Source organism: Lepisosteus oculatus, chromosome 5 (genome assembly GCF_040954835.1).
Source record: "Lepisosteus oculatus isolate fLepOcu1 chromosome 5, fLepOcu1.hap2, whole genome shotgun sequence".
Lineage (NCBI taxonomy): Eukaryota > Metazoa > Chordata > Actinopteri > Semionotiformes > Lepisosteidae > Lepisosteus > Lepisosteus oculatus.
The window spans coordinates 47,160,294-47,183,680 of NC_090700.1; the positions used below are offsets into that span (position 1 = coordinate 47,160,294).

The window sequence follows — 23,387 nt, forward strand, 5'->3', positions numbered from 1 at the left end:
TCAAAGTGGCGGGGAGGGGAGGAGCGCAGGTCGGCCTGTGCTTGCGCCTGCGCAGCGGGGACACGGCTCATCCGGGTCTCTGCCATTGAGAGTGTCGGTGCTGCGGGTCGGTAAGGAGGCGGGAAATGGCGACTGGAGGAGCAGCGCAGGAGCGGAGAGATTGTCCCTAAACACAGCGAGTCCGAGACGGCCACAGGCAGCAGGCAGCTCTCGCTGCGCCGAGTAGCAGCCAGGCACAGACAGCCACGTCGGGAACGACACACTCCGACACCTGGCAAGTGAGTGGGGCGCTATTCCCGCGGCTTTCCGGGGGGTTTGTGTGTCTGTAAATAAATATTGACTCTTCTGTCGTGCTGCACACCGAGGCGCTGTGTTTTTAAATCTCGGCTTCTTCTGCCTACCGGGGGATTTCAAACATGACATTTTCCGGGCAGCACAGATCAACTAGGCAGACCGAGGTATTTTTTTCCCCTTTGTTTTGCTTTCTTATAAATTGCATCAGCACCGCTACCTGGTTGTTTCCTTCCACTTTAGTTCATCTACCTTAAGTGGTGCCTTTTTATGTATTTTTTTTTGCCTTGCTGCGAACAAGTTGCTTCTACCTGGGGGCTAAATTACTCATTAATGTGTAGTTGAAGACTTTGTTTGGGGGAGTCGGTCTTGAAAGAGAAACAGGTAGTGGCGCTACGGCAGCGCTGGAGCCAAAGTCATGCCTCAATTTAAACGCTTGCTCGGGTGAGTGGGAAAACGGAGCGCTTTTTTTGTGTTAGGCCTTGGCCTCGTCTCCCATCTCCCGCCCCGGGCTTGATTATGAAGCCCTACCGATTTCCCCTTCCCCTTTCCCGCCCACTTCTCTGGCAGGGAGGGGGGGTTCTCGCGTGTGCCTTTTACCAACACAATAAACCCCCCGAAAAAAAAAAACCGTTTACTCTCCGAAAAAACGCCCATGTGTTTGCGATGTAGTGCTCTCGCCAGTGCACGGCTGAAGTTTGAAGCTCTGCAGCCGGGAGAAAGTGCGGCTTTGTTTGTTGTCACTGGAGTTGCCTGGGCTCGGATTCACAGGTTTCATTCCTCGAGCTGCGGCTCGGGGGGCGTTGCTCGCGCGCGGCGCGGTGCTCCTTCTCGCTCCGCTCGGCGCCGTCTCAGCTCGCGCTCGTGTTTACCAGCGGGGCTGCGTTTGCGACAGGAGAGCACGTTAACTTTATTTTTTCTTTAAAAAAAATGCATCGCGAGGGAAAGTTTAATACTGTTTTGTAGCTTTACCAAGCTCCTGCACATTGTGGGAGAATACGATTTACTTGACCGTCGGTGCACTTCGGCAGTTTTTCTAACGAGTCTGAGTATTTCCAGTCGCCGTGGACAGAGGAAATAAGCGTCTTGAGTGCTTTTTTTTAACGGCGTCCTTTTACAATTTCTCTAAACCCTGATACACGTTTCTAATTTTTTTTCCTGTCATGTGCGGTAGGCATTTTAAAGTTACCAGTATTTTTAAATCCCCGTGTTACAAATCCTAAAAACAGTATTTTAAGTTTTATTTGGAAAGGTTTTCGCAAGTGTTGGAAATCGCGCAGCGCGTTGAGTGTCATGTCATCTAGCGATATCCTTTCTTTCCGAATTATTTTGTACTACTAACACTTCACACTTGCAGAGAGATTTATAGCCTGTCATTTTCCTCCCAGGAGTCGCCAGCAGCAGCTGTAGGACATGTTCGTAGTTTTTCTATCTTAAGGAGAGAGCCGATTGCCTTTGAAGTGTCCGTACCTGATCGGAACATGTCACAACCGGTGAATGAACTAGAACTGCCGTTACCTAAGTCGTACAACAGTGTACGTTTGCATGGTGCCTTTCAAGGTGAAGGTTTTGTAGCCTGGCTTGTCTCGCTCAGCAATGAAGTGGAATGTGGACTTCTGTAAGGTAAAGCGCGGCTTTCAAGCCTGCTGCATTCGGTAATGATCCCCCGCCTGCGTCACAGTGACATTCCTCTGCTACAGTCGTGCAGTAGGGATACATCAAGTCTCTTCTGAGACTGGGGGACGGTGGGGATGGAGGGTTTGACTGAGCCTTTTTGACGCGTCAAGAGTTCAGTGTCCTTCCATGTGCTCTGAGATTGGTCAAAGTTGCCGGCACAATTCTGTGATTTTTGCCTGGGCATGTTGGAGCCAGTCGTTTTGTAGCTCACACGCGCTCTGTCACACGAGAGTTTTACAGCTGGGTAGTTTAATCTTCGTCCCCGTTTAAAAAAAAGTGGGATTCTTCCCGTGGTTTGCTTTGAAAATTTCTCATTTTTTCATAATGCCTGAAAATGTATGCAGGCATTATAAAGGAACAAATTAATAATAGGAATATAAATACCACTGCAGCGGGACGAACAAACATTTTGTTGTGCTTGCTTAGAAAACAGCTTGCTGCAGTTTCGCATAACAAGATTTCTCCTGTTGGTGAACCCACTGACATTAATAGCTGCTGTGGCATATACACTGTTGATAGAGATGTGACTAATTCTCTGAACAGACTCAATAGATAGCCAGCAATTCTGAGTGAAGGTCCCCCTGTGTTTTAGTGGTGTTGACCTTTCTTCAGCATAATGCCGGTTCCCAGGGATGTGTTTAAGTGGTGCCTGAAAAGCAGATCTGAAAGTTAAATTGCTGGAGATGCAAATTGCTGAACTACAGGTGATTGAGCAACAATGTTTCCATATAAAAAAGCAGGTGTAAAGTATTTTAGAAATAATCTCAAATCGCATTAGCTTAGTACACAAAAGCACATTCTCGGAGTCCTTCATTAACACTAACAATTTAACTGATTCGATTGTTACACTAACTGTACCCATATTTTGGGAGTTTCTTGGGGGGACCTCAAACCTTTACTGAAGCACAGTGGGCATTTGAATGACCAAGTTGTTCTGATGAATTGGTTTCATTAGATTATCCCTTGTCTTAAAAAAAACAAAACCATTCTCAGATTATCCAGCTCTTTTCTTTTTGGCGATTCAGCAACTGTGCCATGTGTAGGATAGGGTGTCCTGTGTGGGTAAGCATGGAGATGCCATTGGTGGTGTTGCCGTGTGCTGGTGTGATGCCAGTGGCGGTGTTGCCGTGTGCTGGTGTGATGCCAGTGTGTGGTGTTGCCGTGTGCTGGTGTGATGCCAGTGGTGGTGTTGCCGTGTGCTGGTGTGATGCCAGTGGTGGTGTTGCCGTGTGCTGGTGTGATGCCAGTGGTGGTGTTGCCGTGTGCTGGTGTGATGCCAGTGGTGGTGTTGCCGTGTGCTGGTGTGATGCCAGTGTGTGGTGTTGCCGTGTGCTGGTGTGATGCCAGTGTGTGGTGTTGCCGTGTGCTGGTGTGATGCCAGTGTGTGGTGTTGCCGTGTGCTGGTGTGATGCCAGTGTGTGGTGTTGCCGTGTGCTGGTGTGATGCCAGTGTGCGGGCTGTGCCAGCTCTGCCTGGGTCTGCCCTGCTGTGGTGGCCTGGTTAGCTGGCAGCTTGCTCTGCAGGCTGTAAGGTAGGAACATGTCCCGTCATCTTTGTACCAGAGCTTAGCTGCACATGAACATTACTGAGCTTTCAACTTTACTGCACATGGGAATAGGACAGAGGTTGTTTTTTTTACTGGCTTGAAGGACATGGTTTTGTTTTATTCGGGGAGTAAAGGCAGCTGTTTCAGCTGAATGCCTTATTCATTTTTCCTTACTCTTCTGAACCTGCCTCCTAGATGGTTAAATGATTTGTAATATATGCAACTGGAGTGAAATGTATTTGTGTGAATTCTGAAGCATTTTAGAGTGATTTTGTGACAGTGCAACTCATAATGCAACTACAACTACAAATACATGCAAATAGCTTTAGTCTTAAGAGGAAATTTTTCTTCACATATCTTGAATCTCCTTTAACTGTTAGTATCATTGTTGTGCACTAACATAAATGTATATAGTATGAAGGGGAAGTAGGGGGAAAGTGGCATCCTCACTCGTTTTTAGTAACATTTCTCCTTAATTAGCCTCAGGGGAGAAATGCAGAAGACGTGGAAGTAGTGCTATTCCTTGGATGGAATGATATTGGGGGGTGGATGTCTTCTGTGCATTTATAACATCTGTTTTTCATTTAAAAAACATCAAGTGTACAGTTACTAGTGAAAGATGAACTGACTGTCTGGTTCAATTTATGTAGAATACTTAAACTTTTCATGCCTTTTTTTTTCTTTTAATGAAAACGAAAGTGGCAAAGATGTTGCTCGTGCTTTTGGCAGCGCTGCGCTGAAAACTGCAGATGAGTCATGCTTTGTGTTGGTAAAAATAGGCAGGGAGACTCGAGAAGCAACAAAGCTGTTTCTGCTGCAGCCAGATCTGGAGCATGCTTACTGCATGAGCTGAAAGATGACAGATGCTTGCGTTGTTTCTGGCTGCATTTTATTCCAGTGTTTCAGATCGGGATGCAGCATCAGCCGAGTCGTGGGCAGGGCTATTCCCTTGTCCTGGCCAGGCCTGTCAGTGCTCCTGACTCGTTGATTCCCCCATCACCCCTGGCTTCTCCATTGTTCATACTTCAGCTGGCAGCACTGTGCCTTGGGCTGTCATTCCTGAGTGTGACAAAGCCATAAGGATATCGCAGTCTCCAGCCAACATGTAATCAGGTCTGAGATGTATACCGCTCCATTGTACGTCTAACAGGCGTCTGTGATTTCTGTTTGAGACTGTAGTAGAAAGCAGGTATCTACAGTGGTAGCTTGATGTGCACTCTCTGTTACATATTATTTTTCTGTCATGAATTAAGCAATTTAAAACCAAACTTTCTTAGTCTCTAGTCACTGTAGGAGTTGTTGCTTGATGGCCAGGCGGCAGAGAAGAATTCTGTTCGGTAATCAATTAATAAGACCTACGGCTGAGTTAGTGAGGTAATGGAGGGGATAATGATTCTGTATCGGGAGCTTTGTAATGTATTGGCTGGACATGGGTTTGACTGGCAATTTAACACGTGTGTAGGCCTCGTCTACACTGGAGGTGTTTCATCTGGTTTTGCTTTAGGATTGTTGTAGATAAAACAATGCATGCTGACTTTGCTATGCTCCTTGTAATCTGGTGTTTTGCTGGGCTGGATTCAATAAAGATGTTCCTTGCGCCAAGAAACTGAGAATAGGCAGTGTATCAGAACATCAAGATGCTTTCAAATATTTATTCTGTGATTTGGAAGCACAAAACCTTTGATTTCAATTTACAAGCCTGGTTCTTTACTTGAAGTGGACCAGATTATAGGTATAGCTAGTATAAAACTATGTAGCAAAAAGTCAAGTTAATGTATGCAACTAATAATGGTAGATTGAAACAAATTTTCAATGCGGTGAGCACATTTCATCAGTTATGTATTCCCACAGTGTATTATATGAATTTTAGAGAAAGCAGCAGTTTTCTTTTTATTTTACTTGGACGAGATCTACTAGAAAATCCATTTCAGAGTCTTAGGATGCCTTTCATATGTGAAGTCTGTTATAAAATGTCTGTTTTTTAACCTGGTATATACTTGCTTTATGAAAAAATGAGGTGTAGTGTAAGTGATTCTCAAGGATCTCTTCTAGGTACAGATGTATGTTTTGGAATTCATAACAGTTTTTCTTCCCAAAAAGTCCTTCTTTTCTAAACATTTTGAAAACCTCTCACTGCACCGGTATATAGGTTCAGATAGTTTATCTGTTTGAGACGGCTGTTTTTCGGAAGAGAAGGACATCTGCACTACCTTTTTATAACATTTTCTTGTTAAAATTGCAGCAGAATGTGCACTGCAGTTCAGTAGGCAGCACAAATGAATCGCCCTGTCCATTAACAAACAGAGGCAGAAGCTTTAGAAACGTTTCTACTTCGCAATCATACCCGTAAAGCCAGCAGAGAAAGAACAGTGCTTTTGCTTCATGTAGACTTAATGTGAGACATTGCTGTTTAAAGGAGATGATTTCAATTAGTACTGGACACATTAATTAGGAGTATGCCTGTGTAGTGCATCCTTCCCTGTCAATAGGTGATATACAGTAGTTGTGAAATTGGCAGGCTGACAATAGTTTGACAAGTCTGGACGGATTTCTTGGCAGTGGAGGAAAACCCTGAGAAATGGGAATTGTATTCTTTAGGAATGCTTATTTTCAGACACTAAGTCTGACTGCAAGGCTTTATGAAAAACAGTGGGATATGTCATTGTTTTCTTTTTGCTAATCTGGGCATGCATATGATTCCAACTGGTTCTAGTTAAAATGTAATATTTTAGATGGTGTTTTTTTAGGTCTTGCTATGTTTTTATGGTTGGACTGAGTGACTGTAATGCACAACATTAATGGCTGCATCATGAGCGCCGATGAAGGATGTTTGAAGGAGCAGCAACCTGCCTGTGAGTGAGCATGGGATGCAGACAGAAAGGCATTCAGTTTGCTGCATATCAGCAGTGCCAGTGATCTTTTCCCCTCATCCCAGTATTGTTGGGTTGAGTTGCATGTCATATGTAAAAAAAAAAGTAATGTTTATCACTGCAGTTTGTTTGATATAAATACATCAGCCATTTAATAGTAAAGTTTCAGAACAGGCATTAAGCTTAGCACACTTTCAGCAAGGTCTGTAGACTAGCTCTGCAGCATTCTTGCTATACTGGGCAGCAGCCTGTTAGAGAGGGCTGTCAGGCGGATACTACACACTGATTCACAAGGGTCTGTTTCATGAACGCAGCAATATTTCTCATGTTTACCGTCATTCTGTCATTTTGCAGCTGGTAGATATTATTTGCCTGTTGGATGCAGTAGCTAATTTTCTGATTTCTTGGCTTTTCAGTCATTATGCTCTACTTAGCAGCTTTGCATGCAGCTCTGCAGCGAAAGCTCATCCACTGTTGCAGAATTTGAGCAGGTCTCCTCGCGACCCGAGTGGAGCTGGTCTCGTCCGGGTTTTGTCCTGGCTGTTTTCCACTGCACTTGCCAGGGCCCACAGATGTGTGGCTGATGTTTATGAACGCGGAGTTTGACTAGCCGAGCTGCATTATTTAAATCTAGTTCAAACACAGAACAGGACCACAGGTTTTTTGCCTGAGGCAATTCTGGAGGTTCCTTTTTTTTGCTTAATACATTTGAAAGAGAACGTATATGATAGATCGAGAAATCTCAGCTTTCACAGTCCACAATGACATATTGTGGTTGCAGAGGAAATTATATCTTGACTGCAACCAGATGTTGAGCTGTGGTTTTGTATGCATTTTTCAAGGACTGAGATTCAAAGAAAGTTGTAACCTGAGTTTTTACGTACAAAAAAATAAGAACGGCATGTTAGACGCTTCAGTTTTTCAATGTGACATTTCGGCAATTTCTAAAAATCACTGTTGTGCACATAAAGCAGGGTAAAGACCGTAACTATTTAAAGTCTTATAAAATCAGTGTCTAAAACTAATTGAATTGGTTCTGTGCTAGCAGTGCTAGCGTCTTGGTTTATCCATAGCCTGGGTGAAGTTGGTGGCTGACCTTCATATAATATTGTGCCTGTAGAAATTACACACACTTTGCAAAGTTACACATATTCAATCAGAACAACCTGTAAATGAAAAACAAACAAATGTTCAGTCGTTCAGCAAAGGATTTACATCAGCGAACCCTGAAAAAATGGTTTAATTAAGTATACTCATCCCTTAGTAACAGAAATTGTAAATTGGCTCTTGTATCACGAATTGCCTGCAAGCTGATTTGCCTCCACCTGTGTTCAGCTGTAGTGTTTCTGACAACTTCAGAATTTCAAAGGCCTTAAATATCCCTTGGTACATATGGCGCCACCAAGATCTTTCCTGGATCACATCCTCCCTCCAAATTGTGCACGAAGGAGGAGACTCGGTAGAGAGGGCCACAAGAATCCAGCGGCAGCTCTAAAGGACTTGCGGGTCTGTCAAAGACCAGTCAAAACTACATCTCGCGTGTACATCTCACAACAATATCCCAAGCTCTCCACAGGTCTGGGCTGTACAGGAGGGTGGAAGGAAGAAGGCCACTGCTCAGAAAGCCCACACTAACTCTTGTTTTGAGATCTGCAAATCAACACTGTGGAGATCTTGAAGCCACGTGGGGGGAAAAAAAGTTTTGTGGTCTGACGAAACCAGGATAGATTTCTTGACCTAGATACCAGTACAGCACATTGCCCGCAGAGCACCATCCCTGCTTTGAAGCATGGTGGAGGCAGCATTGTGTTATGGGGGTGTTTCCGTGCAGCAGGGACTGGGGTCAAGCTAGAGAGGAAAGTGGAAGGAGAAAAATACTCACAGGTTCTTGTTGAAAGGTAGACTTCCCCTTTCTTCATGACTACAGCCAGAGCAACCGCAGTGAAGCTCCTAAGGAGCACAAAGGTAAACGCTCTCGACAGGCCCCGTCAGAGCCCTGACCTCAGCCCAGTTGCTCATCTGTGGAATGACTTGAATGCCATAGTCTATCCACGGTCCCCACACAGTCTGACTAAACTTGATCTGTTCTGTAAGGAGGAATGGACAAACCTTGCCAGATCTTGGTGTGCTACGTTGGTGCCCACCTGTCCAAAGAGAATTATGGCGATAAATCAAGCACAAGGTGTTTTCACCAAGTACTAACTCAAGCACGCATACGTGTATGCAACCCATTTGGAATGACTTTACATAATGTTTGAATATTTGTTATTCACTCAGTCTGATTTAATGTCTTGATTTCAGACTAAGACGCAAAGAGTGTGTAGACTTTGTATAGGCACTGTAGGTTTTTTGGGGACTTGAACCACTATAAAGGAGGTACTCATCTCTTGTTTTAAGTGGCTGGAATCTATATTTAATGTGATAAATGTAACACTTATTTTCCTTGTTTGGTTTTTATGTCTCCTTGTTCTAGTACGCAGTCCAGCCCTTTATGGGGGATTTCCATAACAGAGCCTGTAAGCGAGGAGCTCCAGGTTATTTTCTCCCTGTCACACAGACCAGCTTGTTTCCAGCCCCCGCTGGCAGCCTTACTCATCTCACACTTATGTCATCAGGGAAGGGAATAAGGTCCCTTCAGATGCGCTCGTACAGTAGGATTCTGCTTGGGTACCAAAGTATTTGTTCAGCCGTGGAGAGGGAAAGCAGGGTTTATGCAGCATTTGTCTCAAAGGCTAAATAAAGAATATAGTTTTATTTAAAGGACAAAGGTAGCTTGTGGGTTCATGAAATCTACCTTGTGGCCACTTACTTTTATTTATTTCTGAGCAGAAACAACACCTTGACTTTATAAGATGTCAAAAAGCTCCAGTTTAAATTAAGTCCTCGAAGAATCTTTCTAAAATCGTGAAAATGGGGTTTCATTTGTAACTCCACTTTTCCTAATAACTTTCAGGTTGAATGATTTTCTCTCCAGTGCTGGTAATACTTTAGAAAGCATCACATAGCAGTGAAAGAAAAGCTGTACGTTTCCTGTTGATGGGTAGAAACTTTTTTTTTTAGCTGAACCTGAACCTTGGAGCAGTTTCCTTTCAAGACCGCCTTTTTTTTTAATCCGAAAAAAAAAAGCATTTCCTAGAAACCGCAGTACGGTTCAGCTTTCTCGGCCATGTGCTTCTGATTTGTAATTGCGGGGCTGTTTTCCTGTACTGCTTAACTGATAGATGTTTCCTCTGGAGCCCTCTGCTGTCCTCTAAGGCGAGGAGACTGCTTGCCGTGTGTGTGTGTGTGCGCCAGCGAGAGCTGGGAGTGATTTTCGTAGAGGCAAGTGTCTAATGGCTGTTTTCACTCCCTTTCCTTCCGCCCATTTCAGTTTTACATGTGACCATTAGGAAGATGAGGCTGAGAATGCGCAAGGCTTCTCAGCAGTCGAATCCCGTGCTCGCGCCGCGCACTTCCCGCACCAAGAGGAAGCACTCGGAGGTGGAGGTGGAGGACTGCACGCAGGTCGCGGGCGTGAAGCCGCAGAAGAACGAGACTGGCCTGCTCTCGTCGATCAAGAAGTTCATCCGAGGGAACGCTGCCAAGGTAGCCCGCGTCAGCCCCCTTTATGGACCAGCGCGCCGTGTGGCGACGTGTGTGTCGGGGCGTGAGTCTGTATGCCGTGCTGGTGTAGTGCCGTGTGTCTTGGTGCCCGTGTGGAGTTACGCAGATTTCCTTGAGCTCTTCGAATGTTTCATCCGTGGGGGAACCCAGCTTTAACATTCCTGCTTCCCCTGGTGTTTGCAGGTAATAGCAGAGGTGTTTTACTCTGGAGTGGAAAGGGAATTGATATAGATGCGAGATATATCGTAGGTGAACGCTTTCAAGATTATTTCATGTATAAATTAGCTTAAACAGAATAAACAAAGTATATTAGCTTTCTTTGTTTTAATGAGTCACTTTGTATCTTTCTGAATTAAGGAAGATAATCGCACACTCCAAATAGTCTTTACATTTGTTTTTATTTAGAATTAAATTACTGTAACATCGCCATCAGTGCAAGTGGGGGGGGGGGACTCTTATGAAGGTTATGCTAATTGAGAACATACTGAAATTGCATGTTGCAGTTACAGTGAGTATCGATAGAAAGTTTTAAAAGCCATCCAAGCCTTCCTAACCGGTTAACGTGCTGTGTATCAATTCCAAAGTAGCGAATGTGAAAAACAGGATGGTTAAATTGGCGGTATTTTTGCCAAAGCAGGCTCGGATGTTCTCGGGATAATGACCTGTTTGAGCTCCGATACGAGGACGGTAAGAACAGGCCAGCAAGCAGAAGTGCAGAGAGAAAGGGGATGTTCAAGCGTGGGAGGTTTGCTTAGTTTACTCTCCCATCCTCTGTAATGATCCCGTCTCTCTGCAGGTGGAGCAGGAGAACCCTGCGAAGAGGAGCCGTATCGAGTGCGACCTGGACAATAACTTGATATCATCCACGCCGCAGACAGGAGACCTTCCCAGCAAGCCCATCTCCCGGGTCCGACGGAAAAGTCCCGTGAACGGGGGTGAGTGTCGCAGTGCTGGGTGGCCATGGGCCCTGTCGTCTACCAGGATCCAGTGGAAAACGGAATCCGACTTCCCCATGCATCCTGGAAAATGTCTAGTTTCATATCCAGTCTGGGAAAAGTCATGGAAAGTGGTGTTGGGGGGAGGGGAGGATATTTTTTTCCAGGACTAAGTGTATGGTAACAGAATGCTTATAGTATACACTTGGGTGCAGAGGGCGTGACTGGTCGAAGCAGACTGTCTAGCACAGCATCATGATTATAATGGGGATTTTGTGTAGCTGGGTTGTTGGCGCACAACCGTGTGGTGTGTCTTACAGGTTGCTGTAGGTTGAAAGTGTGGGAAGTTCATCCCATAACTGGGACAGCAGATGCTTTATAGTAAATGGTAGCATAGTATTATAAATAATACGATAATAGCATATTAGGTATTATAAAAAAACTTAAGTTTTGTTTGCCAAGTTCTAATAAATGTATTTGATAAAGCAAGCGGGTGGATGTTGAACTTCTCCCTCAGCTGCATTAGGAATTCAGTGTTTTAACCATTGCAGCAGTTTGTTCAGGAGTGCGTTCAGTGTTTGGTAAATAGCAGCGCAAAAATTAAAATTTATCATTGTCTGAGATTTGTTTAATCTTATAACATATACTGGCTAAATCCTCTTATTCCTACATTTTTGCATGATAAATTAAAACCTGTAGACCTTACAAAATTGGAATGTTCACCAAATTTTCTTAAACATAAATTGATCATTTAAAGCCCAGGACATCCCTGAAGTTGAGTTAAAAGACCTATATCATAAGCGAGCATCAAGCGATCTATAATATTTTAATAAAAGCTTATACTGATAGAAAATTGTTGCCTTAAAACACCTGTAAACTTCTACTTCAAAGAGAGACAACTTCCATGACATGCTAAGGTTAATGTAATTTACCAAATTGTATATTAAGACAATTTTTCTTATTCTTTGCTATCCATGTTCAGGGAAATGGTGTTTTGCTTCTCTCTTAGGGGTTAGGGGCTAGTACTGTTGAATGGTATAGGAATTTCTCATACTATTATTATGATTAGAGACTGTATATTGCAACATACGACATGTTTTTATGCTGTATGTATTTTTTCTTTACATTGCTGCATTCATGACAGTTTTTAGATGCTATGATAGCAACAGTTAAACAAACTTGTGTGGCGGACACATTGCTGAAGCATCACAAAGCTAACATTATTAATTCATTGAAAAGAATGAAGAGAAGTGTCAAAGCTGTGGTCCAGCACATCTTCTAATGTAATTGAACACTTTTCTTTTAATCAACAAAGTACGCTTACTAAGGTTGCTTTGGTTTAACGTCATATTTCAAAGAAAGGCCGATAGAAGATGTCGAAAGTCCAGCTGCTCTGTTGTATGTGGAAAAAGTGCATTCTGAATTCCTTAGAGACTCCTGTGCACTAGCTTTTTGAGAGCTGCGGTTTGAACTGCTTGATCCAAAGAAATTATTGCAGTTCCCCATGGTTGACCCCCGAATAAACTGGAACTTCCTAAATGATCCTGAGAAATATAGGAAGGAGGACAACTACCAAGCTACTTCCAAATCCCATTACCTTGAGAAGCCTCAGTCACAATATTGCGTAGGTAGCACCAAAGGGAAGCTGGGAGAGCTCTTTAAAGCAGGGTGGCGCAGAGGTGTACACTTGGTTTCTTTGGTAGAAATTCCTGGTAGTAATTAAGTGTGCACTGGAACTGTGATTGACCATAGTTCGATTCATTGATAGCCACAGGGACGTTCACATTGGCAAAGTGCCTAATTCTTGAGTGGATTGATGAAACAAGCAGCAGCTAACCCTGTTCATCAAGACGTTTTTTGCTTTGCTTGTCGGGCAACGAGGGCGATTCTTAGAGAACTTTCAGACCCGTGCACCTGTAGTGCTTTTCCTTGCAGAGCAGCTTCAGGTGGGACTTATTATTTTTCTATCTTGCTTTGTAAAGAAAGACGTACTTGTAGGCAGTCATCAAGCTTCTGATGATGGGCCTTTGGACAAGATATTGCGTGCGATACTTAAATGCGGACCTCGGTGCCAGAGTTTTGACCAAGATGGTTCAAAACTTTGTGGAAATTGTGGTTTCCTTGGCATGTTCTTCATGAAACTCTGGGTTTTTGAATTCATTTTGATGCTTTCCCACAGATAAGCAGAGGATAATGTTGGTAAAGAGGTGCTTATTGAAAATCTACAGAAAAAGACTTCTTGCACTGAACAGAGCATGGCGTACTTATCACCATTATAAAAAAATCAAAGACTTTTATCCGATTATGCTTTTATCGGAAGAAGTTAAATTGTTTAACCGTTTCATTTACGGCATAAAAAAATGAAAGAGAACCCCGCTGCTCCAAAAAGCAGCCAAAGTGAGTTTTTAGAGGACCAAGACACAAACAGCCGAAGTTTATGTTGGCTGAAAAATGGGACTTCGTTTTTGCCGCATCACTAACAGCTGCCAGAGCTAAAGGACAAGGCAGAACCCTTCCCTTTGTTTTTAACTGGGATTTAGGATGAAAGGAGGTTCTTCTAGAAAGCACCACTCAGAGCAAGCACCTGGTTAGTGGACCAATAGGTGGTGCTCTTCTTTCAGGACCAGCCTTTCCATAAACTGGAGCCACAGTGGAAACCAGGGATACTGTGGTGTAAGACGTGCTGGTCTTCAGATGAGACATTAGAACCTGGGGGTTCGAATTGCTTAGACATTGAAGTGGTTTGTAAGAGCAGAGGGTTAGTCTTCCTTGATCAGTTCCCCTCCCTGTAGTTCATTTCAGTTGGTGAAGCAGATTCTCACGCCTGCTTCACCTTGTGTTGATTGTGGCTCTTGCACATCGACATTCTCTGCCATGTGTACAGGGCTCTGGGGTCTGTTGGACTGAAACGTTCTACATGAATGAAAGGAATTTTTGAACAATTTAATGTTTGCCTCAGTGCCTTTAACGTGGGAGGATGAGAATGCTTTGAGGCTCAGTTTATTCTTCCTTGACCGACATATCTGTTTTTGTGAACACTGCAATAAAACCTTTCAGGTGTTTCAGTACAAGTGTCAGCATTGTTGAGTAGTGGTTGGGGCTCTTTATTTAACTGAACTCCGGGTCACTGTGAGGTTGTGGGTTCAGCCAGGTGGGATACTGGAGTTGTTGTTAAGAGTAATTTACTCTTACTTGCTTTTAAACTGCCCTGCTACACAAATGGATACTCTACAGGCAGACGTGGTAAATGAGGCTGTGAAAACACCTGACTCGTCTAGTTCAGTATAGCTTAATAAATATAATTGCATATTGCAATCATTAATGTTGACACTTATCTGCTCGCGTTATGTTGAACAGCTAAGGAACAAGTAAAGGTTGGCTCTACACATAAAAGGAAGACGCGCTGCAATTTCGGCTGTTCCAAATTCATACCTGAACTATATTATTGCACATTCAACAGCTGAACAAATGCAAGGCTGTGGTGGATATGAGGGGGACTAGGTAAGGCGAAAAGGCATGATGTAAAACAGCCGAAATGCCCTGGAGATTGCTTTCTTAGTAAAGAGTGGAAGCCCTTGTAATATGTATTACAGCTCTTGGAGATTTCATCACTTACACCTCTTGACGTTGGCCATTATGTAATTCCCCAGGTTCAGTTGCAGTGAGCAGCTGCTGGAAAGACCATTAAAAGGGCTTCATTGGTAGTTTCTGACAAACCAGCGTTCACAACTGAGACATGCTGCTGTAAATAGTGTGCTGGACCAACCGTATCGCTACTGGTGCATCACTACAGTTCTGTAGCTGTTGGGAGAGTAAATTATTCAGTGGTCCAAAGTTGATTTTTTTAAAGCTCATCCTTGAGCCTTCTTAAATTACCGAGGACTAAGTGAAAATGGGTTTCCAATAGCGTGAGGATGTTATTTGAAAGCATTTGTTTTCTCAGCTGATTATCCTCGTCACTGTTTTCTCAGTTTCTACGCCTTCTTCATTCTTCCTCATGTAGATGCAACAAATCACAACACGAGCAAGCCTGTGAAACCCAATGGGAAGTTAGAGGAGCCCCCTGATGCAGTTGGCAGCCCTCCACGGACAACTCTCCTGGGGACCATCTTCTCTCCCGTCTTCAACTTCTTTTCACCAGCAAATAAAAATGGTAAGACTTTCAGCTGCACCCAGTCGCGTGACAATTGGCACCCCTGGCCTGTCCTGTTTTTTTTATAACAAAAATATACTTGTTACAGCACCTTTGCTTTAAAAAACCAAGTTCTGTCATAAGTTCCTTGCGAAGGTGATGTTTATATTGGTGGCCGTCTGAAACAAGTACTACAAACTGGATGGATTAATAAGTTGGTAATTGGGAAGCTGTAGTGGAAATGCTGCACGCTGGCTTTATTTTTATACCTGAAGTTGTTCATCTTTTTTGGAGGTGGGCAAATGTTCGGTTCGAGTCGTAGCGCTGGTGAGCACCAAACTGACGAGTCAAAATCAAGGACGAGAAGCGAGCTTCTCCCAGCCAGGCTGGGCAGCGGGTTGTGTGGCGGTTGTGTTGACTGTCGCTGCTCCCTCGCCCTGTTCCCCAGGCACGTCCGGGTCCGACTCCCCTGGCCAGGCCGTTGAGGCCGAGGAGATTGTCAAGCAACTGGACATGGAGCAGGTGGAGGAGATCCCCACCAGCACTGCCACCTCCACCGAGGGCATCCTGTACCCCAGCCCCGCAGCAGACAGCGGCTCTGAGGAGGGGGAGATAGTGTCCGACACCGACCTGCCTCCCCTCACAGGTCGGTTTCTTCTTGCGGGCCCTGACCATCAGGCGAGGAGGGAGCATTTGTGTAGTACGAGCATGGCTGTGAACAGGGGCCATGTAAAGCCGGGATCTGTAATACAACAACTGCCTTCCCAAATGCATAACCGCAGTCTAGGATCTTGTGTAGTCCGTAAACTAGCGAGGTGTACGGATGTCAAAATGGGTAGATGAGCAAATGCTAGGAGCAGCTAAGGAAATTCGTCAAGCTACTTACAGCAAAAGTCTTGGATATCTATTTTAAAAAGTGTCTAGTAAAATTTAGCCCTTTTTTACAATTGTTACATGGTTACTTTGTACTTTACCCCGGCCTGACTGCAGGTTTAGTGATTGCTTTGGAGCAGTTCTGAAAGAAGTAGTGTTGCTCAGGCAGCATTGTCCTTTTAGGAAGTGGGGTTTTCCTTTTCTTTTATCTTTGAGTCTTTCTATTTGAAGTCCAGTTTATTTCCCGTTGTATCTGGTCTTTTCAGCCCCCGGGTCAACTCCAGACAGTGGTTATTCTGAGGCCACCACAGCTCCCTCTGAAGGGACGTATGAAGAAGATTGGGAGGTGTTTGACCCGTGAGTGACACCCCTTGTTGAGCTAGCGTTTCCATCTGAAACCTACCCCTTTAAAGGCCAGATCATGCAATAGTAATATGCAAATGGATGTTTTGACATACTACTTCTAAGTGCTAAGCTGTGTGCACAGACACTTAGGTTTTTCTTAAAGGTGTAGATAATTCCAGCTAAAAGAGCTAGCAAGACTTCAGATTAAAGTCTCCAAAGTGTTTAATTTTAAATCAAGATCCTTCTCCCTGGACAACAGCACTTTGTGACACAACAGTCACGAGTTTCAGTTCAAAGAACTGAGCAGGCTTTATTCCACATCCTTGACAATAGCTGCATTGGAGCATTTATGAAGTTTTTAATAAAGTGCACCGCTCTTCATATTTTAATATAAGATTTAAAAGTCATAGTGGTTGAAACACGTGAACCTGTTACATCACGATTCAGTATTGCAACAAAATCATGGGTAATGCAGTTCCCTTTAGAAAATAGTCATTTTAAAGAAAAAACAATTATACAACTGAAGTCCATAGTTCTCTATTCACCTGCTTATCCCCTTTTTGCATTTTTGTCTGTTTCACCTGAGTACATACCGAGCAAAGGTTTTCCCCTCTCTTTCCTGCAGATATTATTTCATCAAGCATGTGCCACCTCTGACAGATGAGCAGCTAAACCGCAAACCAGCTCTCCCTCTCAAGACCAGAAGCACACCCGAGTTCTCCTTAGTTCTGGACTTGGTGAGTGAATATGAACCTGTGACTGAATGAGCTATAAGCCGAGCAGTGTTAATCGTGCTACTGTCAGTCAGCCTGTGCCAAAATACAATTTCAGCCACGCTAATATTCCTCATTTGTGCATTTTCCCAGCCCGTGAGATTAAAGAAAGCAATACAACAGTAAAATGTGAATAAAGCTGAGAAATTGAAAATGTTGATAATTCCTTACACTTATATAGCGCTTTACAGGTAATGGGGACTCCCCTCCACCAATGTGCAGCCCCACCTGGATGATGCAACGGCAGCCATAGCGCGCCAGTACACTCGCCACACACCAGCTATCAGTGGGGAGGAGAACAGAGTGATGAAGCCAGTTCTTAGATGGGAATTATTAGGAGGCCATGATGGATAAAGGCCAATAGGAAATTTGGCCAGCATGCCAAATAACACCCCTACTCTTTTCAAGAAATCCCCTGGGATTTGTAATAACCACAGGACCTCGTCCAAAGGATGGCGGCTTTTTATGCTATAGCGTCACCATACTGGGGCATTAGGACCCACACAGACCTCAGGGTAAGCGCCCTCTACTGGCCCCTCTTATTCCTCGTCCAGCAGCAACCTTAGCTTTTCCAGATGTCCCATCCAGGTACAGACCAGGCTCACACCTGCTTAACTTCAGTGGGTTGCCAGTTGTGACTTGCAGGGTGAATATGGCTTCTATGATATGTGATATGCTGTGAGACACAAGATGCAAAGCTATTCTTCATGGATATTTTATTTTTTTGCCCACAGGATGAAACTTTGGTACATTGTAGCTTGAATGAGCTGGAAGATGCAGCACTCACCTTCCCAGTCCTTTTTCAAGATGTAATATACCAGGTACAGACTTTATTTTAATAGTCTTATCAAAAGAGAGCCCTTAGCGACAGAGGAGTAAAGGGTTTTGCAGAAGGGTCCGGGAAAATTTCTATTGTTACTATGAAATTGTAAGGTTTTAAAGCTGTATCTTTTTCCCCCATTACAATAGTTGTTCACTGTAATTTTCACTGCACCTGATCACCTGCACTTTAAGAATTGGTCAGAGGATTTAGTGTTGTTCACCACTAGGGGGGAGAATAACGTAACATTTGCCATACCTGCAGCAGTCAAGCATGCATGCAGTTTATAATTCAGTTTCTAAATGTTTTTAAGTGTTTGCTTTAGATTCTTGGTATAACTGATGGCTTAAAATACGTTTTAATCCGGATGTCTCTTAATGGATCAACATAACACATTTCAAAGTTTTAGATCATTTTGAAAAAGAATAGACCATGTGTATACAGTTTTTCTCTGGTAGAGCAGAAGTAAAATGCCCCTTTGTCCTCAGGTGTACGTGCGGTTGAGGCCATTCTTCAGAGAATTCCTTGAGCGCATGTCCCAGATTTATGAGGTGAGTCTCATTTCTGTTACTGAGTCTTTCCAATCCATGCCTTTCAGAAGAGAGTTCTCACTTCACCTGTTGACCCGCAGCAGCTCAGCGCCTCCTGGATGCTGCTCTCCCAAACACCTGTCCAACATCTGTGGATGTTACATCAAAATACATTAGAATTAGACCTGGTGACGCTAAACACTGGAAGTATGAGTTATGCATAGGCGGCTCAAAAGGAGAGTTTTTTTATTCTCACCTCTCCTTCTCACCAAATCATGTTTTTTTTTTATACTTGGGCTTCACCATTGCAACACACGCAAGATAACTTCAGTGACCTGTTTGACAGGATTGTGTTCTTGTGTCATTCTCCACAAGTCTTGCCTTTTGTAGCTTCGGGCAAAACTTTATAAAATTCATCTTGTCAGCTATACATTTCTGATGTATGCTATAGAGCTTGAGAATGTGAAATGTGTAAAAATGGTATGTGTAATAATAGTAATTAAATATCCACAGATAATTCTCTTCACTGCCTCCAAGAAGGTTTATGCAGATAAACTGCTTAACATCCTGGACCCCAAAAAGCAGTTGGTTAGGTACGTTTTCATACTAGTTTTCTAACACATGTTGTGTTGCATCACCTAACTTGGTTTTTATTTCATGGCAAATGATTTCAGACGTGTATAAAACATGCTTAATGAGTTAAACTTTTATTTATTTTTTGCAGGCACAGACTTTTTCGTGAACACTGTGTTTGTGTACAAGGAAATTATATCAAAGACCTAAATATTCTCGGAAGGGATCTGTCAAAGACTATTATAATTGACAATTCACCACAGGCCTTCGCATACCAGGTAAGCTCAAAACACGTTTGTCGATCACCTTGTGACAGACGCGCTGCTGACTTGTGAGAAGATGAGTTTGATGGTTTGTTACGTGAGACATTGTTTTAGAAACACTGGTTGTGCTTGTCCCAACAGCTTTCCAATGGGATTCCTATAGAGAGCTGGTTCATGGATAAGAATGACAATGAGCTCCTGAAATTGGTTCCTTTCCTGGAGAAGCTTGTTGAACTGGTATGGTTGTTAAACCCTGGATGTTTTGCTTTAATTTTTGATGCTTTGTAGAGTAGCACTGGGCATCTAGCATGCACCATAGCCTCTATGGGAAAAGTTCTGGTTGCACTATAGCACTTCTGTAATTTCATATCTGTTTCTGTAGTGTTTATGCAGCCATCAGTTTCCACAAAGCCTGACATCTATAGCTGTTTAGAGCATGGCACGTTATTAAAATTCAGTGCCATGTGCGGTTATTTATCAACAGCACTCAGCCATTGTAATCTGCAGTTCTTTGAATATATTGGTGTATGTCTGGTCTTGGGGAATTATGTTGAGCGACCGATTGGTTTCTATGCCAAAGTCATCCCGGATTGACACCTTTTTTTCTTAAAGGGGAATAAATCAGTCGTTAGATGAGCTGAGTTTAATGGTGATCGACACACAGAGAAAACTCAGGCTTGGAGAAGCTGTCCCTTGTTCCTCAAGTGCCCTGTTCCTTTTCCTGTGGATTTATTTGCATCTCCTCTGCTCTCACCTTGCAGAATGAGGACGTGCGACCACACATCCGGGAGAGATTTCGCCTGCACGACCTGCTGCCTCCAGACTGAACCCCAGCGTGGGGACAGAAATGGCTGAAAGGAGAGGCAAAAAAAACAAAAAAACACACGGAAATGAAATGAAAAGACCTGCAAGAACCCTTGGGTTACAACTAAAACATTGCCATTACTGTTGAAATTCTGCATTTTCTTTTTTACCCCATGTTGCTTTTAAAAACCGGAAAACATCGAAGCCCAAGGTCTTTGAAGCAACTGATCTCTGATTATAGAATTTATAAATATATGAATATATATCCACACGATGCATACTGTAGGCAAGACCAGGAAGGAACCATTGACAGGCTTTCTCGGAATTTTTTTCCTCCGCTTCGCATGGACTTGGTTTCCGAAGTATTCCGTTTCGGCCAGCAGCAGCTTCAACCCGTATTAAACTGAAGATGTTGCAAAGATGAAAATTACTCGACTCTGGTGCTCCAAATGGGACTGTAGCCACTTGCTCACGTCAGGCTTTCGTTTCAACAGGAATGGCCAGTAAATCTTTAGATTTTTTTTTTTCCCCCCCTGGTTCAGGTTTTTAAAAGTTTTTACTTACTCTAGCCTAGAATTTCATTATGCATTCCTTTTTAGTTGAGGCGCTTCATAGATACTCTGGTAATAGTCCATTTTAATATTTTTCCCCATATGTATTTTAATGGCTGTTTTCCTGCTTTGTCTGCCTGCATATTGTATATTTGTTAAAAAAAATCTAGATTTAGTCTAAGTCGGTTCATAAGACCTGAATTTATATTGTTTCTGTAAAAAATATTTCACTGTAGTTTTTAAACTTCTGTACAAATCATGATCATGGACAGGGTGTTATGATCAAGAGTGGGATAGGAGGGTGAAGAATGGTTTAAACCACAGTGATGACTTGCAGTCTACTGGGGCGGAATAGGTATATCCTAGCCCTCTGCTTTTTCAGTGTGAATGAAATTGTGGCATTTCTTTTATCAGACTGACTGAGGCAGCACATTTTGATTTATGTATCTGTCAACAAACATGAAATCGTGCATTGTACGAGCGCTGTGAGATTTTTACACATTTGTCCTTTTTTTTTGCAGTCTTCTGCTCCTTTATCATTTTTCGTCCTTGTGTGTTTTATGTCAGTCACTGAATTATTTGTATACACTCCCTGTTATGGGCCATTTGGCAATGTTTGGTTTTATCAAATGTCTTGCAACTCATTTGTCGTGTGGCATACAGGACATGAAGCCTCTACAGGCAAGGTATTCAATTTTAATGTTCACCCCCACCCTTTTTTTAAATTTGGAACCCAGATGTTTCGGTGCAGCTAGATCTTACGTTGTGCTCTGTGCAGATACTGCCTATTTGTATGCTCTTCCAGTGCGTGGGTGACAGTCCCTTGGTTTTATTGTGAGTTTACAGGAGCTATGTTCTGCATACAGCCATTGCAATTGGGGAGTGAATGGAAAAAGTGGCAACCCATACTGTTTTTAAAGCCTTTTGAAATAAAGTATTAAAAATGTAGCACGGATTTGCCAGCTCTTTCCCCCTCCTTTGGCCACATAAGCAAGACGGCGGTGCTGTTACTCTCAAAGCCGGCGTTCTTGTAGCACCAGCATATACCAGGCTTCATCACTGTGGTTTGAAACCATCCGAGGATATGTTCTGTCTTCAGTTTTGCTTATTTAAAAAGCCTTCATTCAATGCAGTCGAAATTCTGTGTGGCGACCTATCGATCATGTGCAAGTCTCCACCCGGTTCAGAACAAAGCGAAATTGGAAACTGCGCTGTCCCTAGAACGCCTCTACTCGGTTGTCAGTGTTGCCTGACGGTTCCAGGATCGTTTTAAAAGTTCGCAACAAAAAAAGGTGATTTGTTCATTCTTTGCCTCTTTTGACTGCATTAACACAGTTAAGGGCCTGGACTGTTATGTGATTATTTTGTTTCTCTCTCTGTCCCCCAGTGAATGTAGAGCAGGGGTGTCAGACATCAGTGATCCAGTCTGACGGGTTTCGCCCAGCCCGGCGAGGTCTGTCCCAAACCTCTTTGTATTTCTGCTGGAGAGCAGCTCCCAGCTCCTCCCTCCCGTCTGGGCAGATCTCGCGGTGGAGGGGGCAGATAAACGCTTTTGCATCCAACTGACAAACTTGAGTCTGTTCTTGGTTTGACATGGGGCCAGGGTTGTCTCGTGCATCTGTGCACCAGGGACCGGGGTGCATCTGTGCACCAGGGACCGGGGTGCATCTGTGCACCAGGGACCGGGGTGCATCTGTGCACCAGGGACCGGGGTGCATCTGTGCACCAGGGACCGGGGTGCATCTGTGCACCAGGGACCGGGGTGCATCTGTGCACCAGGGACCGGGGTGCATCTGTGCACCAGGGACCGGGGTGCATCTGTGCACCAGGGACCGGGGTGCATCTGTGCACCAGGGACCGGGGTGCATCTGTGCACCAGGGACCGGGGTGCATCTGTGCACCAGGGACCGGGGTGCATCTGTGCACCAGGGACCGGGGTGCATCTGTGCACCAGGGACCGGGGTGCATCTGTGCACCAGGGACCGGGGTGCATCTGTGCACCAGGGACCGGGGTGCATCTGTGCACCAGGGACCGGGGTGCATCTGTGCACCAGGGACCGGGGTGCATCTGTGCACCAGGGACCGGGGTGCACAGTTCGTAAGGTGGTTCTATGTGACTGAAGTCTGATCTCTCTCCGGGGACCAGGCATTGCTTGGTCGTCCAAGTGAAAGGCTGGACGTGTTTTATTTAGACGATGTTAATGTTCCCCACAGCCTCCAGTTAGGCAGAATGATAACCTAGTGTAGTAGCAGGAGAGTCTGGTGTGAAGCACTGACGTGACCTCTGGAGAGACTGAGTCTGACACCCTTGCCTTAGTGGATCCGGGCACTTTTCTAAATGAAGAGCTAGCTTATTTTGTACGATTGTTAAAGAGCAGTATAGAGATTTTATGGTAAAGATGGAAAAAGAGTATTTCAGATGTACACCAGTTAATTTTTTATGTATATTACCAGTTTTATTGTACAATGGTATTGTACAAAAACATGCAGCTTCATTTTAAAAAAAATCCTTAAAGTAAGGAAGAACTTTTTAAGAAAAACATTTAATTTTTGTATTTTTGATTTCAGGAGGCATGTTATGTCTACTTTTTCAGTGTATTAATGAAGATTTTAACTTTACATCAGGTTGAGTGTTTTCTTACTATATTATCTGTGTATGTAGTTAGCACATTGTGTCACTGAACTGTTTAAAAATTCTAGCATGTAGAAAATGAGCCTGTTTTGTGGGAAAAATCCTTCATTAAATTTTAATCATGGCAGGTTTTTCTGCAGAAAAGAAAGCAACTGCGTTTCAGAATTCT

The 23,387-nt window shown here is 43.7% G+C and overlaps 1 protein-coding gene across 3 annotated transcripts; it reads left to right on the forward strand.

Annotated features, from left to right (window-relative positions):
• ctdspl2b (CTD (carboxy-terminal domain, RNA polymerase II, polypeptide A) small phosphatase like 2b) lies at positions 1-23,370 on the forward strand. Of its 3 annotated transcripts, none has more exons than XM_006628728.3 (13): positions 1-278; positions 9,755-9,969; positions 10,784-10,922; positions 14,926-15,075; positions 15,503-15,700; positions 16,194-16,284; positions 16,898-17,009; positions 17,780-17,866; positions 18,354-18,416; positions 18,909-18,988; positions 19,120-19,246; positions 19,373-19,468; positions 19,993-23,370. In XM_006628728.3, the coding sequence occupies exons 2-13, from the start codon at positions 9,778-9,780 to the stop codon at positions 20,056-20,058; spliced, it is 1,401 nt and encodes a 466-aa protein (XP_006628791.1). In that variant the 5' UTR covers positions 1-278; positions 9,755-9,777; the 3' UTR covers positions 20,059-23,370. The 3 variants fall into 3 exon arrangements, with proteins under 3 accessions (XP_006628791.1, XP_015198812.1, XP_015198813.1); XM_015343326.2 differs by having other exon boundaries at positions 1-274; XM_015343327.2 differs by lacking the exon at positions 1-278 and adding an exon at positions 351-458.
• Positions 23,371-23,387: the final 17 nt, after the last annotated feature.

Excerpts from the sequence above, each read along its gene's own strand:
- ctdspl2b (XM_006628728.3), top strand. The coding sequence starts at position 9,778 with ATGAGGCTGAGAATGCGCAAGGCTTCTCAGCAGTCGAATCCCGTGCTC. Across the intron at positions 9,970-10,783 it reads TCCGAGGGAACGCTGCCAAG|GTGGAGCAGGAGAACCCTGC; the intron begins GTAGCCCGCGTC and ends GTCTCTCTGCAG. Across the intron at positions 18,989-19,119 it reads CCCAAAAAGCAGTTGGTTAG|GCACAGACTTTTTCGTGAAC; the intron begins GTACGTTTTCAT and ends TATTTTTTGCAG.